Source organism: Cryptomeria japonica, chromosome 11 (genome assembly GCF_030272615.1).
Source record: "Cryptomeria japonica chromosome 11, Sugi_1.0, whole genome shotgun sequence".
Classification (NCBI taxonomy): Eukaryota; Viridiplantae; Streptophyta; class Pinopsida; order Cupressales; family Cupressaceae; genus Cryptomeria; species Cryptomeria japonica.
In genome coordinates, this window is record NC_081415.1 from 105,064,544 (window position 1) to 105,082,378 (window position 17,835).

General features: G+C 36.1%; 1 protein-coding gene across 4 annotated transcripts in view; it reads left to right on the forward strand.

Annotated features, from left to right (window-relative positions):
* The first annotated feature begins 8,227 nt into the window (after positions 1 to 8,227).
* Positions 8,228 to 17,835, forward strand: part of LOC131041287 (small RNA 2'-O-methyltransferase) — a 62,669-nt gene continuing 53,061 nt past the window's right edge. The window contains exons 1-10 of one of the 4 annotated variants that reach the window (XM_057974325.2): positions 8,228 to 8,361; positions 8,485 to 8,642; positions 9,838 to 9,909; positions 10,022 to 10,258; positions 13,429 to 13,524; positions 13,775 to 14,268; positions 14,370 to 14,633; positions 15,405 to 16,444; positions 16,526 to 16,677; positions 16,765 to 16,881. In XM_057974325.2, the coding sequence (XP_057830308.2) occupies positions 10,022 to 10,258; positions 13,429 to 13,524; positions 13,775 to 14,268; positions 14,370 to 14,633; positions 15,405 to 16,444; positions 16,526 to 16,677; positions 16,765 to 16,881 (2,400 nt within the window). In that variant the 5' untranslated portion in view covers positions 8,228 to 8,361; positions 8,485 to 8,642; positions 9,838 to 9,909. Of the gene's footprint in view, positions 8,743 to 8,796; positions 8,979 to 9,837; positions 9,910 to 10,021; positions 10,259 to 13,428; positions 13,525 to 13,774; positions 14,269 to 14,369; positions 14,634 to 15,404; positions 16,445 to 16,525; positions 16,678 to 16,764; positions 16,882 to 17,835 lie in introns of those variants that run through there. The other 3 variants (XM_057974324.2, XM_057974323.2, XM_057974326.2) reach the window with 3 other exon arrangements.

Sequence of the window (17,835 nt, forward strand, 5' to 3'; positions counted from 1 at the left end):
AATTTCCTCCTATTTTTCTCCTAATTTCATGGGAATGACATTTCAATTTGTCATAATTTGTCATAATTGACAATCAATCAATTTTGACATAGAAATTTGTCATAATTTTGTCATAAATTATCAATCAATCAATTTTGCATAGAAAGTGCAAATTTGTCACGAATTTGTCATAATTGACATTCTTGATTTGCAATTTCCATTTGAATCTCTTCATGATAATTTGATCATCTCTCCAATTTGTCTATAAATTGGATGAATTTCTTCAATCCCAATCTAATCACATTATCGGACAAATCACTTTGTCGAATCAATCACGCTTCGAGTATTCTTGAGCTATCATCTTGTTTACTTGCTTTCATATCATGATCATGCACTAGTAGGTGAGATCCACAACAAAGCTATTTGAAGAAGAAAGAAGGACAATGGAGCCACATGAAGGAGATATTCAGATCTGCACTTGGTTTGCTTAGTTTTTAATCTTGAATGTTTTGCTTTCATGTCTCTATTGGATGTAATTAGGATTGATCATTGCATTTGTGCTTTTGTGATTGAGCTATGACTAACGTTGAATTTCTTGTGATGATTTTCGATTTCCTAGCTACAGGGTCCATTTGAGGTTTTCAATCATTTCCCTCCTTACCAATTTCACCATTTTGCCTAGAAAAGGGCTACATAGAAAGAGCCCCAATTAGGCCTCCAAAATCTGGTTTTCTAGGGCTTGGAGGAAAACGGTCCAAAAGACCCCATAGAAAGTTTGGATTGTCTTCAATGACTCATCTAACCTCAAGTGATTCTTGTGGTTTTGGTTCCTTACTCCACTGTAGAATGTCCTAACCCCAAAATGAGGGTTTTGAAGGATTTCTAGGCCTTCTAACCGACAGTGACTGGTCAAGTTGGTGTTTGGGCAACAAATGACTTTGTCAAGGCTTCCCCTTGCATTGGAAACTTTTTACTAACTTCATGGACCCCTCCAAAAGCTTAGATGGTGGTTTGACATTCACCCCTGCACTTTGCACATCAATTTCACCCTGTCTCCTCTAGCTTGGTTGCTCCTGGACTCGCCTAGAACAAGGTGACAGTCATATTAAATGTTATCTCCAACACTTGTCCCTACATATGTACACTGTACAAGTGGTTTCCCTCCATGTCCCAACATGTCATGATGGTAGCACGTGTGGCATTCATGGGGCAACCATTTTACATAAAACTGCTATATACAAGCCAAAATTGGTTGTTTGCAAACCAAAACAAGAAAACACTAATGCAAACTAATTACAAAGCTTGAAATGAAACTAAATGCTCTAAAAAACACTAGAGAAACTTAATCCATCATTGGATCAATGGATTCAATCCATTTGCATTTACAAAATGAGCAAAACAAAGCCAAATGTTGTCAAACAGTCCGAAAATGGGTAGTTTCAGGTTGTTGAACTTACAAAACAAAATCTCCAACCTTGGTAACCATGCAAGAGAGGGTTCTTATAGTATTCCCCATGTTTGGAGTCATCCTAAGGCGTTGGACAATCCCCAACTCCATCGCTAACCAATTTAGGACAAAAGTTGTCATGACAACTTTTTACAACTTTGCACTTTTTCACTTTTTGGTCTTCTCAACCTATGAGACCTATTCCAAGACATCACACATGACTTTTAAAACATGTCTAATATTAATTTAACCCTCCCTAATGCCTATACCAAGTTTTGACACTTTTGACCATCAAGATGATCAACTACCTACTTAAACCACTACTTATGCACAAAATGCAAACCTAGGAAGAAACTAACTCTACTAGGCCTACATTTCACTCATCACACTCACTCTTGGACCCTCCTGGAGTCCTTATTCACTACCTGACTTGGCTAGGGTCAGTACAAACCAAAATCGAGAAAAGACTACTAGCCTAAGTCCTAGGTGCTCCTGCACCAGAAGTGACAAGAAAAAAATGTGTTCCCAAATTGACTTATTCCATGATATTTGTGTTTTTAAAAGATTTTAAAAATCTAAATAAAAACAATTTATTATAGCCCAAAAAAAACTTTATTAAAAAATAAAGAAAAAAATTTAAAAAGGCGATAGTCATTTTTTTTTTTTCAAAAAAAGGATATTAAAAAAACTTTAATAAAAATTTATTAAAGACAAGAAAAAAAAAACTTAAAAAAGTTTATATTTTCTATAAAAAAAAACTTATTTTAAAAAATAAGAAAAAAAATTGATTTTTTTTTTAATTATTAAAAAAAATAAAAATTTATTGAACCCCCCCCCACACGAAGAGGGGCCCGCAGGTACACTACAGGGCCGCATTGCCTGCGGACACTAGCAGGTACCCTACGGTTACTCGTAGTGCCTGCGGGCCAATAAGGACCTCCCCCCCTTTTTTTTAAAAAAAAATCGCTTTCTTAAAACAACAAAACCAAAAAAATGGCCCCCCCTTTAATAAAAAAATAATTCAGACCTGTACCTGCAAGTCCGTACGACGGGTCAGGAGGGGAGATTTTTTCAACTCGAGGTAACAGAGGCCGCTTTCGACGAATTGACAGTCGATCTTCGGGTTTTTGGACCTTCTGAGCGCAATGGTGATGATAGATTTGGCCAAAAATGCTCCAAAAATGCAGATCGCTGTCAGGACAAGTCACCACCCTCCACCTTCAAACAACTCTAGATTTGGCCTCGGATGTCGGATTTGGATGAAACAAAAGGCGATTCTTAATTGCTCGAACCTCCTCAATCCATCGGTGACCTCATATTTGACCCAACAAGCTCCAATAATAACCTGCAATAGAAAGCTCCAAAATGCAAACCCCAAATTTCTCTCAATTGACAAATCAATGGCACTTTAATGGCTCTGATACCATGTGAGATTTTGCCAAGATCTAGAGGCAATGGAAAACACAAATAAGAGAAAACAAAATAGATGAAAGGAGTAAACTATATTCTATCAAGATGCAAAATATGATCAACTAGATCATTACAAGATGTTCAATGATTGCCCGTACAAACAATGTAGATGAGCCTTCTTATATAGGCAAGGCTATATGGATATGTGAGCACATAAACATGACATGTGGCTCAATAAGAAACAAGGGTAGGTAGGAAATAGGTGTGGGTAGGTAGGAGAAACAATAAAATATTCCACATGAGGTAGATCACCCATCGAAGGTGGAATTATCACTCCACAATAAGTGGATATGATAGAGTAGTAACAAGATCAACACCATAAAAGGTGGAAATTCTCCTACACACACTATCCCAATGTGGCACAAACACCCAAGTGTCTCATACCCAAACTACTATTAAATGCATGTACCTATTTAAACTTAAGTAAAATGTAATAATATCCAAGATGAATAATTTTTTACACCAACAATGGCTAATGTTGGAATAGGGTTCAATTAAGAGAAAATATTTCAATTACAATTGAGGTTCAATCAGGGTTATGGTTAGGGTTTAGTTAGGGATGTATCTGAAATTAGGGTTAGGGTTGAATTGGGGTTAGGATTAATGCTAGGATGGGGTTTAAACAAGGTTAGAATTAGGGTTTGATCAGGGTTAGATTCAATGTTAGACTAGGGTTAAAATTAGAATTAGAGATAGGATTAGGATTAGGGTTAAATTAGGGTGAGGTTTCAATAAGGGTTATGGCTAAGATTAAGGTTAGTGTTCAACTTAAGTTGTAGATTAATAAGTGTTGAAGATAGGATTCATTTAAATTAGGATTAACCTTCAATTAATGTTATTGATAGAGTTTAATCATGGTTGGGGTTTAATTAGTGTTAGACTTAGGCTATAGTTCAATTAATTTAGGATTTAGTTAAGGTTCATTAAGGTTAGAATTAAAATTAGAGATGCAAATTTCAATTAGGGTTAGGGTTTAATTAGGGTTTTAAGAGAAATATTCAAGTTAGGGTTAGGGCTTAATTATGATTATGCTTTGAATATTATTAGGGTTAATATTAGATTAGTAAGGTTAGGGTTAGTGCAGTGTTATATTAGGGTTCAATAAAAAGTTAGACCTAGGGTTCAGTTGGGGTTAAGGTAAAATTATGGTTATAAGAAAAGTATTTGAGTTAGGGTTAAATTATGGTTAAGGTTTATATAGAGTGAAGGTTAGAGATTAATTATGGTTAGAGTTAATGTTAGATTAGGGTTTAAATGAGGTTAGCATCATATGTAAATTAGGGTTAGATTCAATGTTAAATTAGGGTTGAGTCTCGGTTTAGAATTGGAATTAAAGATGAATTATAGTTAATGATGAATTAGCATTAGTATCAATATTAATATATTGAACTATTTTGCATCAATCTCATTACAATCAACTCTTTATTATTATTTTTGAACATTAAACATTTTTGAATTAGATATCTCTCAGCATACTTTACTTAGATTTTTTAAAATTTAGGTATTCTAGTTTAATTATTCTAATCCCACCTTTTTCAACTATTAATTAAATAAATGTTTTTATTTATTTAATTGATTCATTATCCTCTTCTATCTAATCCTAGCTCTCCAACTTGTTCACACAAATCATAATCTAAATTTGTAGTCATGTGACAAGTGTTGTTAGAGTATTTGGGTATTTACTTGATTAATTAAACATTCTTTGTTTAATTATTTAAGTTCCCTTTATCTCTTTTACACTTAAGCTAACTTTAGGTACATTTAATTAATTATTATGTGCAAACCTAGGTTTTCTCTTTTTAGGGTTTCTTGACCTATTAAAGGTTGAGTTCTTTCTTTTCATTGTAAGAATCACATTACATATTTTTGTGAATATTGAGCTCTCTCTTTTTGAGCATATTCTCTGTGTTTTGTATGTTCTTCAGATTTTGCTTCATTGCTTCTCCTTGTAACAGGTTATTCGGCTTGCAGAAGATCTTCAAGCTCCTATGGTGTTGTATTTTCTCAACTCCTATATGGTATCAGAGCGTGGATCTGCAGCTGCCTGTTCTTGTTTTGAAAATTTTTGCTTTGGAAGCAGATCTGGGGTTTTAGAAATTTTTTATGTACCTAGGGTTTGAGCTTCTTTTCTGAGCACTTTGGGCCTAAACGGACCTCACCATCGTGCTAAGAAGGCCTGAAAACCCCTATGGTCATATAAAATTTGACCTATTTTGGTTCCTGAGCCTCTGGGAGCATTTTTCTCAGATCCAGGCCGTACGGCCTTGGCACGCAGGTCGAGAAAAAAATTTCAAAAAAATAAAAAATTTGCCTTTTTATGGCATGCAGGCTGAAATTTGCTTTTAAAAATTTTTTTGAAAAAAAAAGAGGTGTTTGTTTCTTTTTAAGAAAAAAAAAAATTTTGGAAAAGATTTTTTTTGGGGTTTGGGGGTACCGCAGGGTACCAGACTGACAGGCCCGTCAGACCTGTTAGTCCGGCCTCTGCGGCCCCCGCCGGCGGCCCTTTCCGGCATTCTTTTCCGGTCCCCGTTGTCCGCTCCTGTCGGCCGCTGCATGCTCCCCGCTGGCCGCTGCTTGTTCCTCCGGCCGCTTAGTCCTCGGCCACCGCTTAGTCCCCGGTCGCCGCTCCGGCTCCGCGGCCCTTTTTTCCGGTCGGCCGCCGCTCCGCCACCCGACCGCCACCCAGCAACCGGATCTCCGCCCGACCGCCACTGGTGCGCCACCGGAGCTCTGCTCCATCGCCACCGGACCACGAACAAGCAACCGGACCCCCTTTTTTGGCTTTTTCAGGGGGGGTTTGGTTTTTTGGCCCTATCTTGGGCATACAGAGTCATTTTTTCGAGAACGAATAGGCGTCGGAAAGATGGTTCCGAGGCCGACCTCATGGTTTGGTAATTTTTTCCAATTTTTTTGTTTGACTATTTTTTTCAACAGTCAAAGTGAGGTTTCTTTTTTGCACTCCGGGAGACGTAGAATGAGCATCCAACCTCTGTTTTTCAAAAACTTTATATTTTCGGAAAGCGTGTTCTGTGTACTTTCCAGAAATATGAGTTTTTTTTTCCAGATTCTGCTCCATGCATATTTTCTTCAATTTTTTGTTTTTCAGCACTTTGGTGGATATCGTGGTTGTTTCAGGTCCTGGGATTTCTTTTCTTAGTAGGGTGTCTCTGTTTTGATTCTCGTTTCTATTTCCAGTCTTCTTATCATTGTAATTTGTAATTATGCAAACGCACTGAGATAAAGTGCCATCATGAATTGTTTACTTGGAATCTTGCATATCTTGTGTCTTGTTGTACATGCACTGTTGATCAAGTGCCATGAGGGGGTTGATGTTTGCCTTTGTTTGCCATCTTCCTTTGTCAAGTGAGTGTTCCTTCCACGACATTCACCTCATGATGATGTGTCTCAGCACCTTTGATGTTCTTGGATCTTCATCATGCAGTTGTTTTTGGCTGTCCTTTTTAGTGTTCCTATCCCTCTCCCACTTCCGCATTATGGGGAGGTTTATCCTGTTGGTTTTAATGATTCTGTGGTTCGATTGATCAGCTCTTCAGGCTTTGGTTTCTCATGCCATCTGTATCTTCGATTTCAGTTGTTTTGCCTTGTTTGCCTCCTGATTCGAGTAGTGTCATTTGAGGGCACTCATGCAGATTACAGTCTTCTCTACCTGGTCATGTTCTAGTTCAGTGGATGTTCTTTAGATCAACAGTTATTCTTCGACAGAGTTTGCAGGGTCTTCATGCTTCAGTGATATTTTTTCCATCTCTTTTTGGAGTAGAGTTTTGTTCCCACGTGGTTTTCTCTATTTCTCCAGTTCATAGAGATTTCGTTGTATTTGGGTACCTGATCAGGCCTTATTGCCGGGACCCATCTTTATTGCTTTCAGTAGTTGTTCTAGGTTTTAGCTTCTCCCTAAGTCTAGCTTAAGAGGGGGTGTTAGAGTATTTGGGTATTTACTTGATTAATTAAACATTCTTTGTTTAATTATTTAAGTTCCCTTTATCTCTTTTACACTTAAGCTAACTTTAGGTACATATAATTAATTATTATGTGCAAACCTAGGTTTTCCCTTTTTAGGGTTTCTTGACCTATTAAAGGTTGAGTTCTTTCTTTTCATTGTAAGAATCACATTACATATTTTTGTGAATATTGAGCTCTTTCTTTTTGAGCATATTCTCTGTGTTTTGTATGTTCTTCAGATTTTGCTTCATTGCTTCTCCTTGTAATAGGTTGTTCGACTTGCAGAAGATCTTTAGGCTCCTGTGGTGTTGTATTTTCTCAACTCCTATAAGTGTCTCCCCTTCACATGTCTAGCTTAAGCCTTGTCACTCATTCATTGAATCTATACACCTTTTTCTAAATCTAAAATTCAAGCCGCCTCTTAATCTCATCCCTTCATTCAAATTAACCTTAATTATATTCACTCTCTCAATATTATCCTTCCATCCCTTTTAACCTCTTAATCATATTCATTCTCCTCTAACATCTTAATCATGACCAATTCATCTTTTAACCTCTTAATCTAAGCCCTTGATTCTCTTGGAAGTTTCTATAAAAGAGGTTTTTTCCCCACCATTTTCCACCCACTTAGCACATTGCTTAGAACCACTTAATATCCATTTTAGTTATCATTGCTTCATTCTTATACTTGCATCATTAATCAACTATATTCCATTTCTTTATGCCATCTTGCTCTTGAAGGATTGAAGAATAATGGAGTTAAGCTTATCATATGCTTGAAGGTATATTTGATTTTTTTAATTTTGTAGACACTTTATCTAGAGCTCTATTGGTGTTATTGATTTGCTTGTAGATTATACGCTTGTGGTTGAGCTATTTAGGATATGATTACATTTGAATATGTACACTTTCTTTTTATCAATGATTATAAACATGCAAACATACAAAAATGCCTAAGATGATGCATATTTGTTCTAACGATACAATTATATTCCTTAATGATGTTACTACAATGATGTATAAATAGATTAAAAAAATACAATTTCAATTATTTTATTTATTTATTTATAATATGAATAACTTATTAAATCAATTCAACACCCATAAATGTAATATGAAATGTTAAATGATAATTCCTAAGTTCGCCATCATTTTTAAGAGTGGAATAAAATTAAATCTGGAACCAACTCATGAACCCTATTTCACCATAGAGACACCACTTGGAAGCTTATTATTCTATCAAAGACATAGGAAAAGAGTACAGGAATGCAAATTTTCGCCATTATAATGTGAAATAACAAGCCACGTGGCAGATTCATTACTATTTTTATGTACATAGTTTTGTTTATAGAGGTTTGCTTAATTTTCCTATCCATCCTATTAAAAAAATATAAACTCAATCAGAAGTGGGCGCGCAAACTTAGCATACAATCATACCAGAGACTCAGTGGGGCCCAAGAGCAAAAAACTAGCACTTCATAGCAAGGTTACCCCAATAAATAGAGGTGGTGTCCGAAATTTTCTATTTTGCATTTGCAGTACACATACTTTGATTGGATATCAGGCCTTGAATTGAAGTATCAGAGATTTTTTTTCACTCTGATTGAATTTTTCTTCTCTGATTGTAGAGCAAAAATAATATGCAGAGCAGACATTTTTGACAGGGCTATATGCATTTGCCTTTAATTTATGGCTGTCTAAGCTTTCTGACCGTAACAGCTGCGCCTCACGTGTTTAGCTCTCACCTGAAACACATGTGCTCAGAGTACTGAGTACAACCATTTGGGTAAGTATTCTGCATCCTCCAAACAGGAAGAATACCCAGGACGGAAAGGACAATGTCATAAACAACAACTGAATGACAATCATGAGTTTGTTTTATGTGGGTATGTGTGCCATTCTCTAGTTCTTTTTCTTTGGGATCATTCAGTTCGGAACCAGATATGGGGACTTCGTTTTCTATCATGTCTCTAAATGAAAATTATTCTATTATTGACCCAATTGAGAGGTTTAATCTGATTGGGCATTGTTTTTCCCTTTGCTCTTAATTGATTTTATGTGCAAACGAGCACCCAAAATCAACAAGCCCCTGCGCTCTGGACAACAATTTTGAGTTATTTGGGTATGGGCATGTTTGCCATATTCTAAATGGTCATCCATGGAATCATACGCTACAGAATCTATAGTGGGGTTTTTGCTTTTCCAACACAGTTTTTAAAGAAAAACACAGTGTTACCAAACCAATTTAGAGGTTTAATCCATTTGGGCAGAGTCATTTTGTATGGAACACAAAAAAGCGGAAAAAGAATACCCAAATTCAGAACTTCTATTAAGGAATGTTACGAGCTAATTGTGTACTGGTTGCTGTTTTCTAATTCTTTTACCTGTGTATGATATACAAGAATTAAAAACGGGGTCGTTTTACTTTTTTTTTTTATCATGACCGTGAGACAAGAAACTTTGTTATCGAACTATTTGTCCTGGTTTTTATTCATCTGGACATTTTTTTCAGCTGTTTTTCATTCTTTAATGTGTAAAAAGGGTAACTAGGTTCTAGAAGACAATGTGCTATAAAAAACAATCACGAATTGATTGTAGACTGTAGGTATGCTATATTCTAATTGTTTATACTAGGGATAACGTTGTGAAGATTAGAAACTGTTTTTTTGTTTCGCTTTTGTATCATGGTTACTATATAAAAACGTCATGGTATTGAGCTAATTGAAAGATTTTATTCATTTGGGAAATGATTTTTATTTTCCTTTAATTGCCATTTAATTCACCCATATTGCAGAGCAGGTCATAGTTTAAAAAATAATAATATAGGATTAAACGTGCTGAAAGAAAAGCAAATTTTTGAATTGAAGTAACCTAGTTTTTCGGGGATTCTGTTCTTTGTTATTATAATTTATGGGGATTCTGTTTTTTGTTGTTATAATTTATGGAGTTTATTTTCTAACTGTGCTATCATCGTTTTGCAGTGTTCAAGCCTAAATTTTCATGTTAGACTTGGATCTGTAAGATAAAGTTCTTGCTGCAGAGCTTCTTTCAGTGTATTTGCACAATCCTATCCCTTTCATTTCTGTTTGCTATTTTTTCAATGCATTTGCAATTATTTTACCCGTATTTTGACATGTCTCATAACTAACAATATTTTCTATCCAGATGTCTACTAATACGCCTAAAGCTACGATTTTCAATAAGTACGGCCAAAAAGCATGTTACAAAACAGAGATTGTTCCAGCTGAGCCTGCAGAGGATACCCCAAGACTTCTTGTCTCCCAAACCAGACAGAATAAATATATTTGCCGTTTGGAGCTTCCAGATTTTTCAGTGACTTCAGGTCCTTTCATAAAAAAAAAAGATGCCGAGCAAGATGCTGCTAAGTTGGCCCTAGACAAGGTTTGAACTTTGAACTTCAAATGTCTGAGTTCCTTGTCCTTACTTAATTGCCATACCATGCCTTGCCTTAATTATTTTATTCTACGCACACTCAAAAGGGTCTTTTGTGATATAGATTTTTGGGATTGTATTATTCTGCACATGTGTGATGACATTAGCAATGATCCGCGGTAGTTGACTGGCTTGTGCTCACTAAGCCTTTCCAACACCTACGGGTATCTAATTTTCTTGAACTCTTAACATTCTGTTTAGACATGGGGAGGCCATAGGGTTTTCCATTGGGTTTTTTTGAGAATTATATTATATAACTATAAATGCAAAAATTTTATTTAGGTGCATTTTAAGGTCAGCTTTATAGAAGCATTAGGCCATTGAACAGAGACAAACTGTCATACATTTGCATTATATGTACTTAAATTTTACCAATATTTTCATAAAAGAATGAGTGCTTGATGATTCAAGTCAGGTGCAGCCTTATAGTTTTTATGACTCTGATACTCATCATTAGATGCAAACCCTATGATGCCATTTCCTTGGAAACGCTGTGATTTTGTTTTTCTGGGGAATCTTTGAAAAGCGGATGGACTGGCAGTTTAACCTCTATGTTGCTGCTTTAGAATTTTTTAAGTAAGATTGTTTATTTTTTTTACAAGTGGCAACTTGTAAGAATTAGAACTCATTGTGTCACTCAGGTTTAAAGGGGAAAAATACTTTAAAACAATGTCAGGGACTACAGTTCACTCTTAAATTACTTATTCAGCAGTACATTTTAAGGAAATTTAGGAGCCTTCTTTTAATAGAAGGCCTAAGATCCACCTCCTCGGTCTAAGTAGGTCAAATATGTTCAGGAAAGAATTGTAATTTTTTACTGAAGGTGAAGCTGGGAGTAAAAAACAAAGATATCTAGTCAATACCTCCTTTAGCGAAGGCAATAGTTTTGCTGATTTATTTTTGGAATAGACCTCCCATGTAACCTTGTTGTAAGATTAATTTAGTTATTACTGTTCCTTGAAGCTATACAAGATGTGTTTCTGTATGTATAGCACACACACCCCCCCCTAGACACATGTATGTGCAAGCATATATAGACACGCATCCACGTACTTTAGTCTTGATATGAAAACAATCTGTTAGAAGCACTGAGTGTTATAAATTCCTCAAACAAGCTGGAAATTTCCAAGTAATCCACCATTAGATCTTTCTAAAGTAATCCATGTGCAGTCCTGCCATATCCCTTAAGAGGAATACCGATTTTTCATGCTAGTAAGGTTTCCTCACATAGCGTAGACTCTTATTGTAGTTTTAGTTCTCACTGATTAATCAACCGTGCATCAATTTCTTGCCTCACCTCAGGCATGCCATTCATTTCTTTTTGGGCAGTGTTTGTTACCATTTCGTCAATCTTTTCTATCCTCTCATGTTACATCTCCTCCTTATAGTGAGGATGTATCTACCTTTTGTAAAGAAAGGGAATTATCTGCAAAGGTGGACACCTTACATTCATGACTATTGGTTTGTTTTACATGTGTTATTTCTGACAAGATTAATAACAAAACCATTGAGGAGGCACACAATAAAGGAAGGGATCATTTTTCATCATAGCCGCTGTATTTGATTTGGGTGTGTAACAAAACCATTGAGCAGGCACACAATAAAGGAAGGGGTCATTTTGCATCATAGCCGCTGTATTTGATTTGGGGGTGTGACATGTGATAGGTTTGTCTTGCATTTTTGTTGTTTGAGCTATACTGGTGTGCTTAACATGTGTTATACAAGATTTATAAAAAAAAACCTTTGAGCAGGCTCAAAATTAAAGAAGGGATCATTTTGCCTCATAATTAGTGTGTTTTGATTTGGGTTTGTGACATGTGATAGGGTTATTTTGCATTTTTGTTGTTTGAGCTACATAATATCTGAACAGGATTTCTTCACGATGGCTTCCATATCTGGTTAAATCTAGAATATATTTGGTCCAGTCGTAGCTTTTTTGTTCTGGTTGAAATAGTTTACTTTGATTTGGAGCATTTTTAAATATCTAAAGTTACTTAAAGTATTAGAAGGAACTTGAAATGAAAGAAAGCTCAACATAAAATCTTGAAAGATATAATTAAACCAAATGAAAATAATGAAAAACCTAAACCTCAAGCCCTAATATATTATTATCTAACTTAACCGTGGCAGTGTAGGTATATGTGACATAATTTTATGGTGTATGTAAATTTTAAAAAGCAATTGAACCTTTATAATTTCTTCAAAGGGTACACAATTGCTTACACTAGGTATAACACTATATATTCCTTGGAGGAAAAAAGCATCTGGATTGCCCCTATTAGAGTAACATGCTCACACCAGCAGGCCATTGCCTTATGGACATCACGTATATAATTTTTTTTATTTTACATATAATGAACTTTAGAAAAAGTTCTTGACTAATGCAATTTTGTTTCTGGAAATCTTACCTTTCAAACCCCTTCTCACTTCCATTTGTACCAAAAATTCCATGCATGCTAACATGACTTCAACCATTAGAAACATTAACCAACAAAAGCTCAAAGCCAACTTATGATTGTAGAGTTTACACTGTCATTTTGAACAACCTTTGCACATTATATCTTCTGGCACTGGATGCTGTTATTTCACTCCATTCATGTTTATTGGGAAATGAGTATTTATTTGCATCAGTTTCACTTGACTGCTTCTTGCAATTAACATTTTAGGTATATTTGTTTTCTCTCATGTATTTTTGAATAAATAACATCAATCAAGATTCATAATAGAGTTTCATTTGATTTCTCATTTATATTTCATAAGATAAAATACTAACCAGGGTTTAGCTTGTGGTAGAGTATGTTAGGATTCATTGTGAATGGCACGTTTTAAAATAGCTTTTTGAGAACTTGAATCTATGGAACAATGCGCATGGTTATGGCAAGTGCATTATGAAACTTTTGTAAATTAAATGGGGCTAGGTTTTCGATTTCTATTCCTTAAAAATTGTTTTTCAAATGATTGCAAATGCCTCTTTAAAATTCATTCCTATTCTGGGTTGTGTTGTTCCTTTCTAATGTGGCAGCTGCCATGATTTTGGTTAAATAGTTGAAGCCAAATTTTTATAAAAATTTATAGACTCAAAACATACTTATGTTTATGGTATCAAAACGTTTTTGCAGCTAGGATTACAACTGGCAACTGTGAAGAAACCTCATACCGAAGAGGAAAAATGGCAAGCTTTAAAGGATCGCCTTTGTAGCACATTTTCTGAGCAGGTTTTTCATAGAATGTTGTTTGTTATGTTGACTATATTTTTGATTGGTTGAATCGATGAACGCATGAAAGATCACAGCACAAATATTTAAAATCCAATTCTCTGCTGTTTGTCTGTCTGGTTCTTCTTATTGTTGAAATGAATTATGTGCTTGTGCAGATTGTTTTGATTTTTACTGAGACAGGGTAATAACTAATGTGATTTTACTTCACTATTTAGGATTCTGACTGTTTTGCTTTCCTTGGATGAAGCTCATTCAGTCACACTGTCCTTTGATTGCTCACTTCAAAGCAGCTGTACAAAGGCAAGGCAAGATGTATGGCTTGGTTCCAGCTGCGGTTCTTTCTGCTTTTGATAATAGGATAGTTAATTTATGCAAATCAATTGACAGCAAGGCAGAAACAGATCCTGCATTGAGTTTGGCAATAGTTTTAAAGGCTGTCAAATCATGCAATCACCTAGACTCTCATCTAGATCACCTTTGGTTAGGTAAAGAAGAATTTTTTCCACTTGAAATTAAGGAAAAGTTGGTAAACTGGACACCAGAGTCCTCAGGAAAAACAGGTGGCACTATCGAATATAGAGAGAGAACAGAAAGCTTGTTTTTGGAAACCGTTTTTATACCCTGCTCCTCTGAAATGCCAGTTGAATCATTGACTTTGAAGATTGAGCCACAAGAATATTTTGTTGATGTGATAGCACAACATCTAAGGGTGAGAGATTCTTCTCATATTTTAATATCAAGGTAATTATGCTATATTGAAGAGTTTTTGTATTCAACATTATCCTTAAAAATTATTTGATCTCACTAATATATTGACATTGCTTGGCATGTTTTTCTTACAGGATACTTAAGAAGGCTCCGTTAGAATCAAGATTGTACTTTCCTGTTCCAGATTCTATACCTGCAGTTACAGATCTCAATGGAATTTCTTCTATTAGTGATATCCGTGTTGAAGCTCCACTCAGGCAGTCAAAATTTAATACAAGGGCATCTAGCTTGGTAAGCCAAAAAATACATGGGGATGCAATTCTGGCAGCAGTTGGATCCACTTGGAGGTCATTTGGAACTCTATCATGGGAAAATATCAACCTTAGCAACTACTGCAGGTCAGTTGTTTATTCGTGCCTATCACATGTTTGGTATTTGATCTTTAAGCATGGAAATATTAGGGGGTTGAGCTATGAAGTTTTTGCCTTGACATATTAGGGGGTTAAGAATGGTGACAGTAATATGGGAATCCATGTGATTTGGAGTTCACACAACCTATAGTCTGTATAATTGCTTTATGGTGTTAATTTAATCGCATTTTGTGATGTAGGGTAGCCTGCCATTTGTTGATTTTTTTTTTAATTTCAATAAGTGAACAGTGATATCTGTCTGGAAGATCAATTATGCTTTGTGGTTGACAGACAATACTGTTACAATCATTCCCTTTTTTGTGGGCTTAGTTATTTCCATTCTAATGGTACACACAGAAGGGTTATAATCATTCCCTTCATTGTAGGCTTACGTTTTTTTCTTTCTAAACATTTCTCTAATTGTTCCCTTCATTGTTGGTTTATTCTTTTGCCTTCCTGAATATTTCTCATAAATTGTTCCCTTCATTGTAGGTTTATTCTTTTGCCTTCCTGAACATTTCTCATAAATTGTTCCCTTCATTGTAGGTTTATTCTTTTGCCTTCTAAACATTTCTTATTATATCAAGGTTCAGTCATTGCTTGTGAGAAAGTAGGAGTCGTAGGACAGATGGCACAGAAAGCTAAGAAAAACTGCAAAGATTTCTATTCATTCATTCTACGATTTGAGGAGTTGTTTTGTATCGTAGGAGAGATGGGTTTCTGATGATGTTGACTTATGTCATTGTGCTAACTCCACAGGATCTTGCTCAGTCGAACTCCTCGAGGCAATTACAAGCTCTCAAGAGATTCTGTTTTGGTGGCAGAGTTGCCAACTACTTTTACAACACGTTCACGTTGGCATGGTGCTCTACCCCGAGGTCTTCTAATAGAGTGCTGTAACCATTACTGCTTATCTGAACCAGAATTCTTTCTTTCTGTGGATGACACACCATTGGCGGATTCCAAAGAGAAAGTTCAGAATTCAGAACATACAAAGCAAAGTGAATTCTGGGATTCAAATAGCATAGAGAAGAAGGCTGAGATGGTGAAGGGGACTAAATGTGAAAAGAATGGAACTATAAACGAGACCCAGAATGTGGAATCAGATAAGGATCTTATGGGTAGAGGTCGATTCATATGTGTTGTGAAAATATCATCCAAGACAGGGGAGTTGATAATTGAGTGTGCTTCTGAGCAATTTTATAGAAACCGGACTGATGCAATCCAAAGTGCTGCCTTAAAAGCTCTGAATCACAAGTATTTTAGTGCTGCTAATGTTTTGGCTGCGACCTTGAAAAATGATGATTTTACTCGAGAGATAAGTGATCATGTCTTTGCAGGAGGCCTAAACAAGAAACCTGCTTCACGTGATTTGCCCATTGTTGCCTCGTGCATATCTGATAATGTATTAAGTACCCATGAAGGTTCCTCTGAGAATTCTAAAACTTCTTTCTCCACCCATAGTAAGTTTCTTCAGAAGGATGAAATGGATTTTGATTATTATAATGAGATGACACATCTCAAGACAGGTTGTCCCAGCTCTGGCAAACCACCTACTAGTGGCACTACAGCATGCATTTCTTACAGGGTCGACTTATTAAATGAATCTGCAAGGGAGTGCTTGGAATGCAGAGAAGAGTTTGATTTCGAAATTGGGACAGGCGCTGTAATTTCACGGTTAGAGGAATGTGTAGCTTCCATATCTGTTAATGAATCTAAATGCTTTTGCATGCCTTTGCCTTCAAAGGATGAGATATTGGCTGCTGCTGGTGATATTGCTGGGAAGATTTCCCATTTAGGTAGTATTCGTTTCCTGTTTCTTTTAAAAAAATTTTATGCAATATTTGGACTTTCTGGTTGATGGATATTTTGGATTCTAGGTGCATCTCACTTGGAGTACAATGTTGAGCTTTTGAGGCTGATTGAACCCATGGAAGAGAGGATGGAGCAGGCTTTGTTTAGTCCACCTTTATCAAAACAGAGAATGGAGTATGCACTGCGCCTTCTGTCAGATAATGATGCAAAGTGCTTGGTATGGTACTCTGTTGAGTGGCTTGTTCTGCAATTAGCACTGGCTTGTGGTTTTGTAATTTATGTTTATAAATTCCCCTTTTATCAGGTCGATTTAGGTTGTGGATCAGGGAGTTTATTTGATGCTCTTTTAGATCAAAAAACTGATTTAGTACACATTGTTGGTGTGGACATTTCCGAGAAAAGCCTTTGCCGTGCCGCTAAGGTTTGGATCTCCTTTGTCTTTTCAGACTAATCTTTGCAGTTCCGTTTTTTTTTTAGCAAGCTTACAGATTTAAGCAAGGCTTGTCTTGTAGCCTCTCTTTGTTTGTATTTCTACACTTTGCATGCATAACATATGTGATTGTTCTTTATCTACCCTAGACGATTTGTCTTCTATTTTCATGCCATCGTGCGTTATTTATAATTTACTCTGCAACAATTTATTATGATTTTTTTTTGATGGATCAATGAGGGAGTCTATGGGAGCTGTCACCCAAGAAAAAATGAATGGGATACGTAAAACAAACAAACAAGGCTAACCAACTGAAGACTAACAGACTAAGACACAGTCTGCTTGCCAATGGTTTGTAATAAAATGAATGAAAACTATAAGCAACTTTAGACAGGAAACAAGAACACAAAACCACACTAGCTAGTACACTGTGGGTGAAGACTTGAAACTGTCCGTTTCTTCTTGTGATATCTGATTCCTTGACAAAGTTTTCCTATTCAGAACAGTATGGAGAGGGTTTCTGAATCCATAAGGAATTGAGTAAAGGGACATAATTCAAGGTAGAGGTAGGAGATTTTCCTCCAGTGAGATTCAAAAGCTGCTCAACAAATAACAGGAAGGTAAACCCAGCCCCAAATTGGAAACATCCTTCACCAGAGAAAGAAGTGGCTGAAACAGTGAAGAGATGTCTGGAGCACATGACACAATGGGTGGTAAAAGCTTTGAATGTTACTGCACATGAACTTTCAAATCATCAACTTGGGGAGACAGAACAGTGGAAGAAGTGACCTCTTCTTTGACTTGAGGGGATGAAACAGGGGAATGAGAAGCAACCAAAACCTGCCGATGTTGAGGGACAACCCCTTTCCACCATTAAGTGTCCTTGATGCTCTTGGTTATCTTAATTGGGCAGGCCTCTACCAAGTGTTAAAATTAGAACCAGAA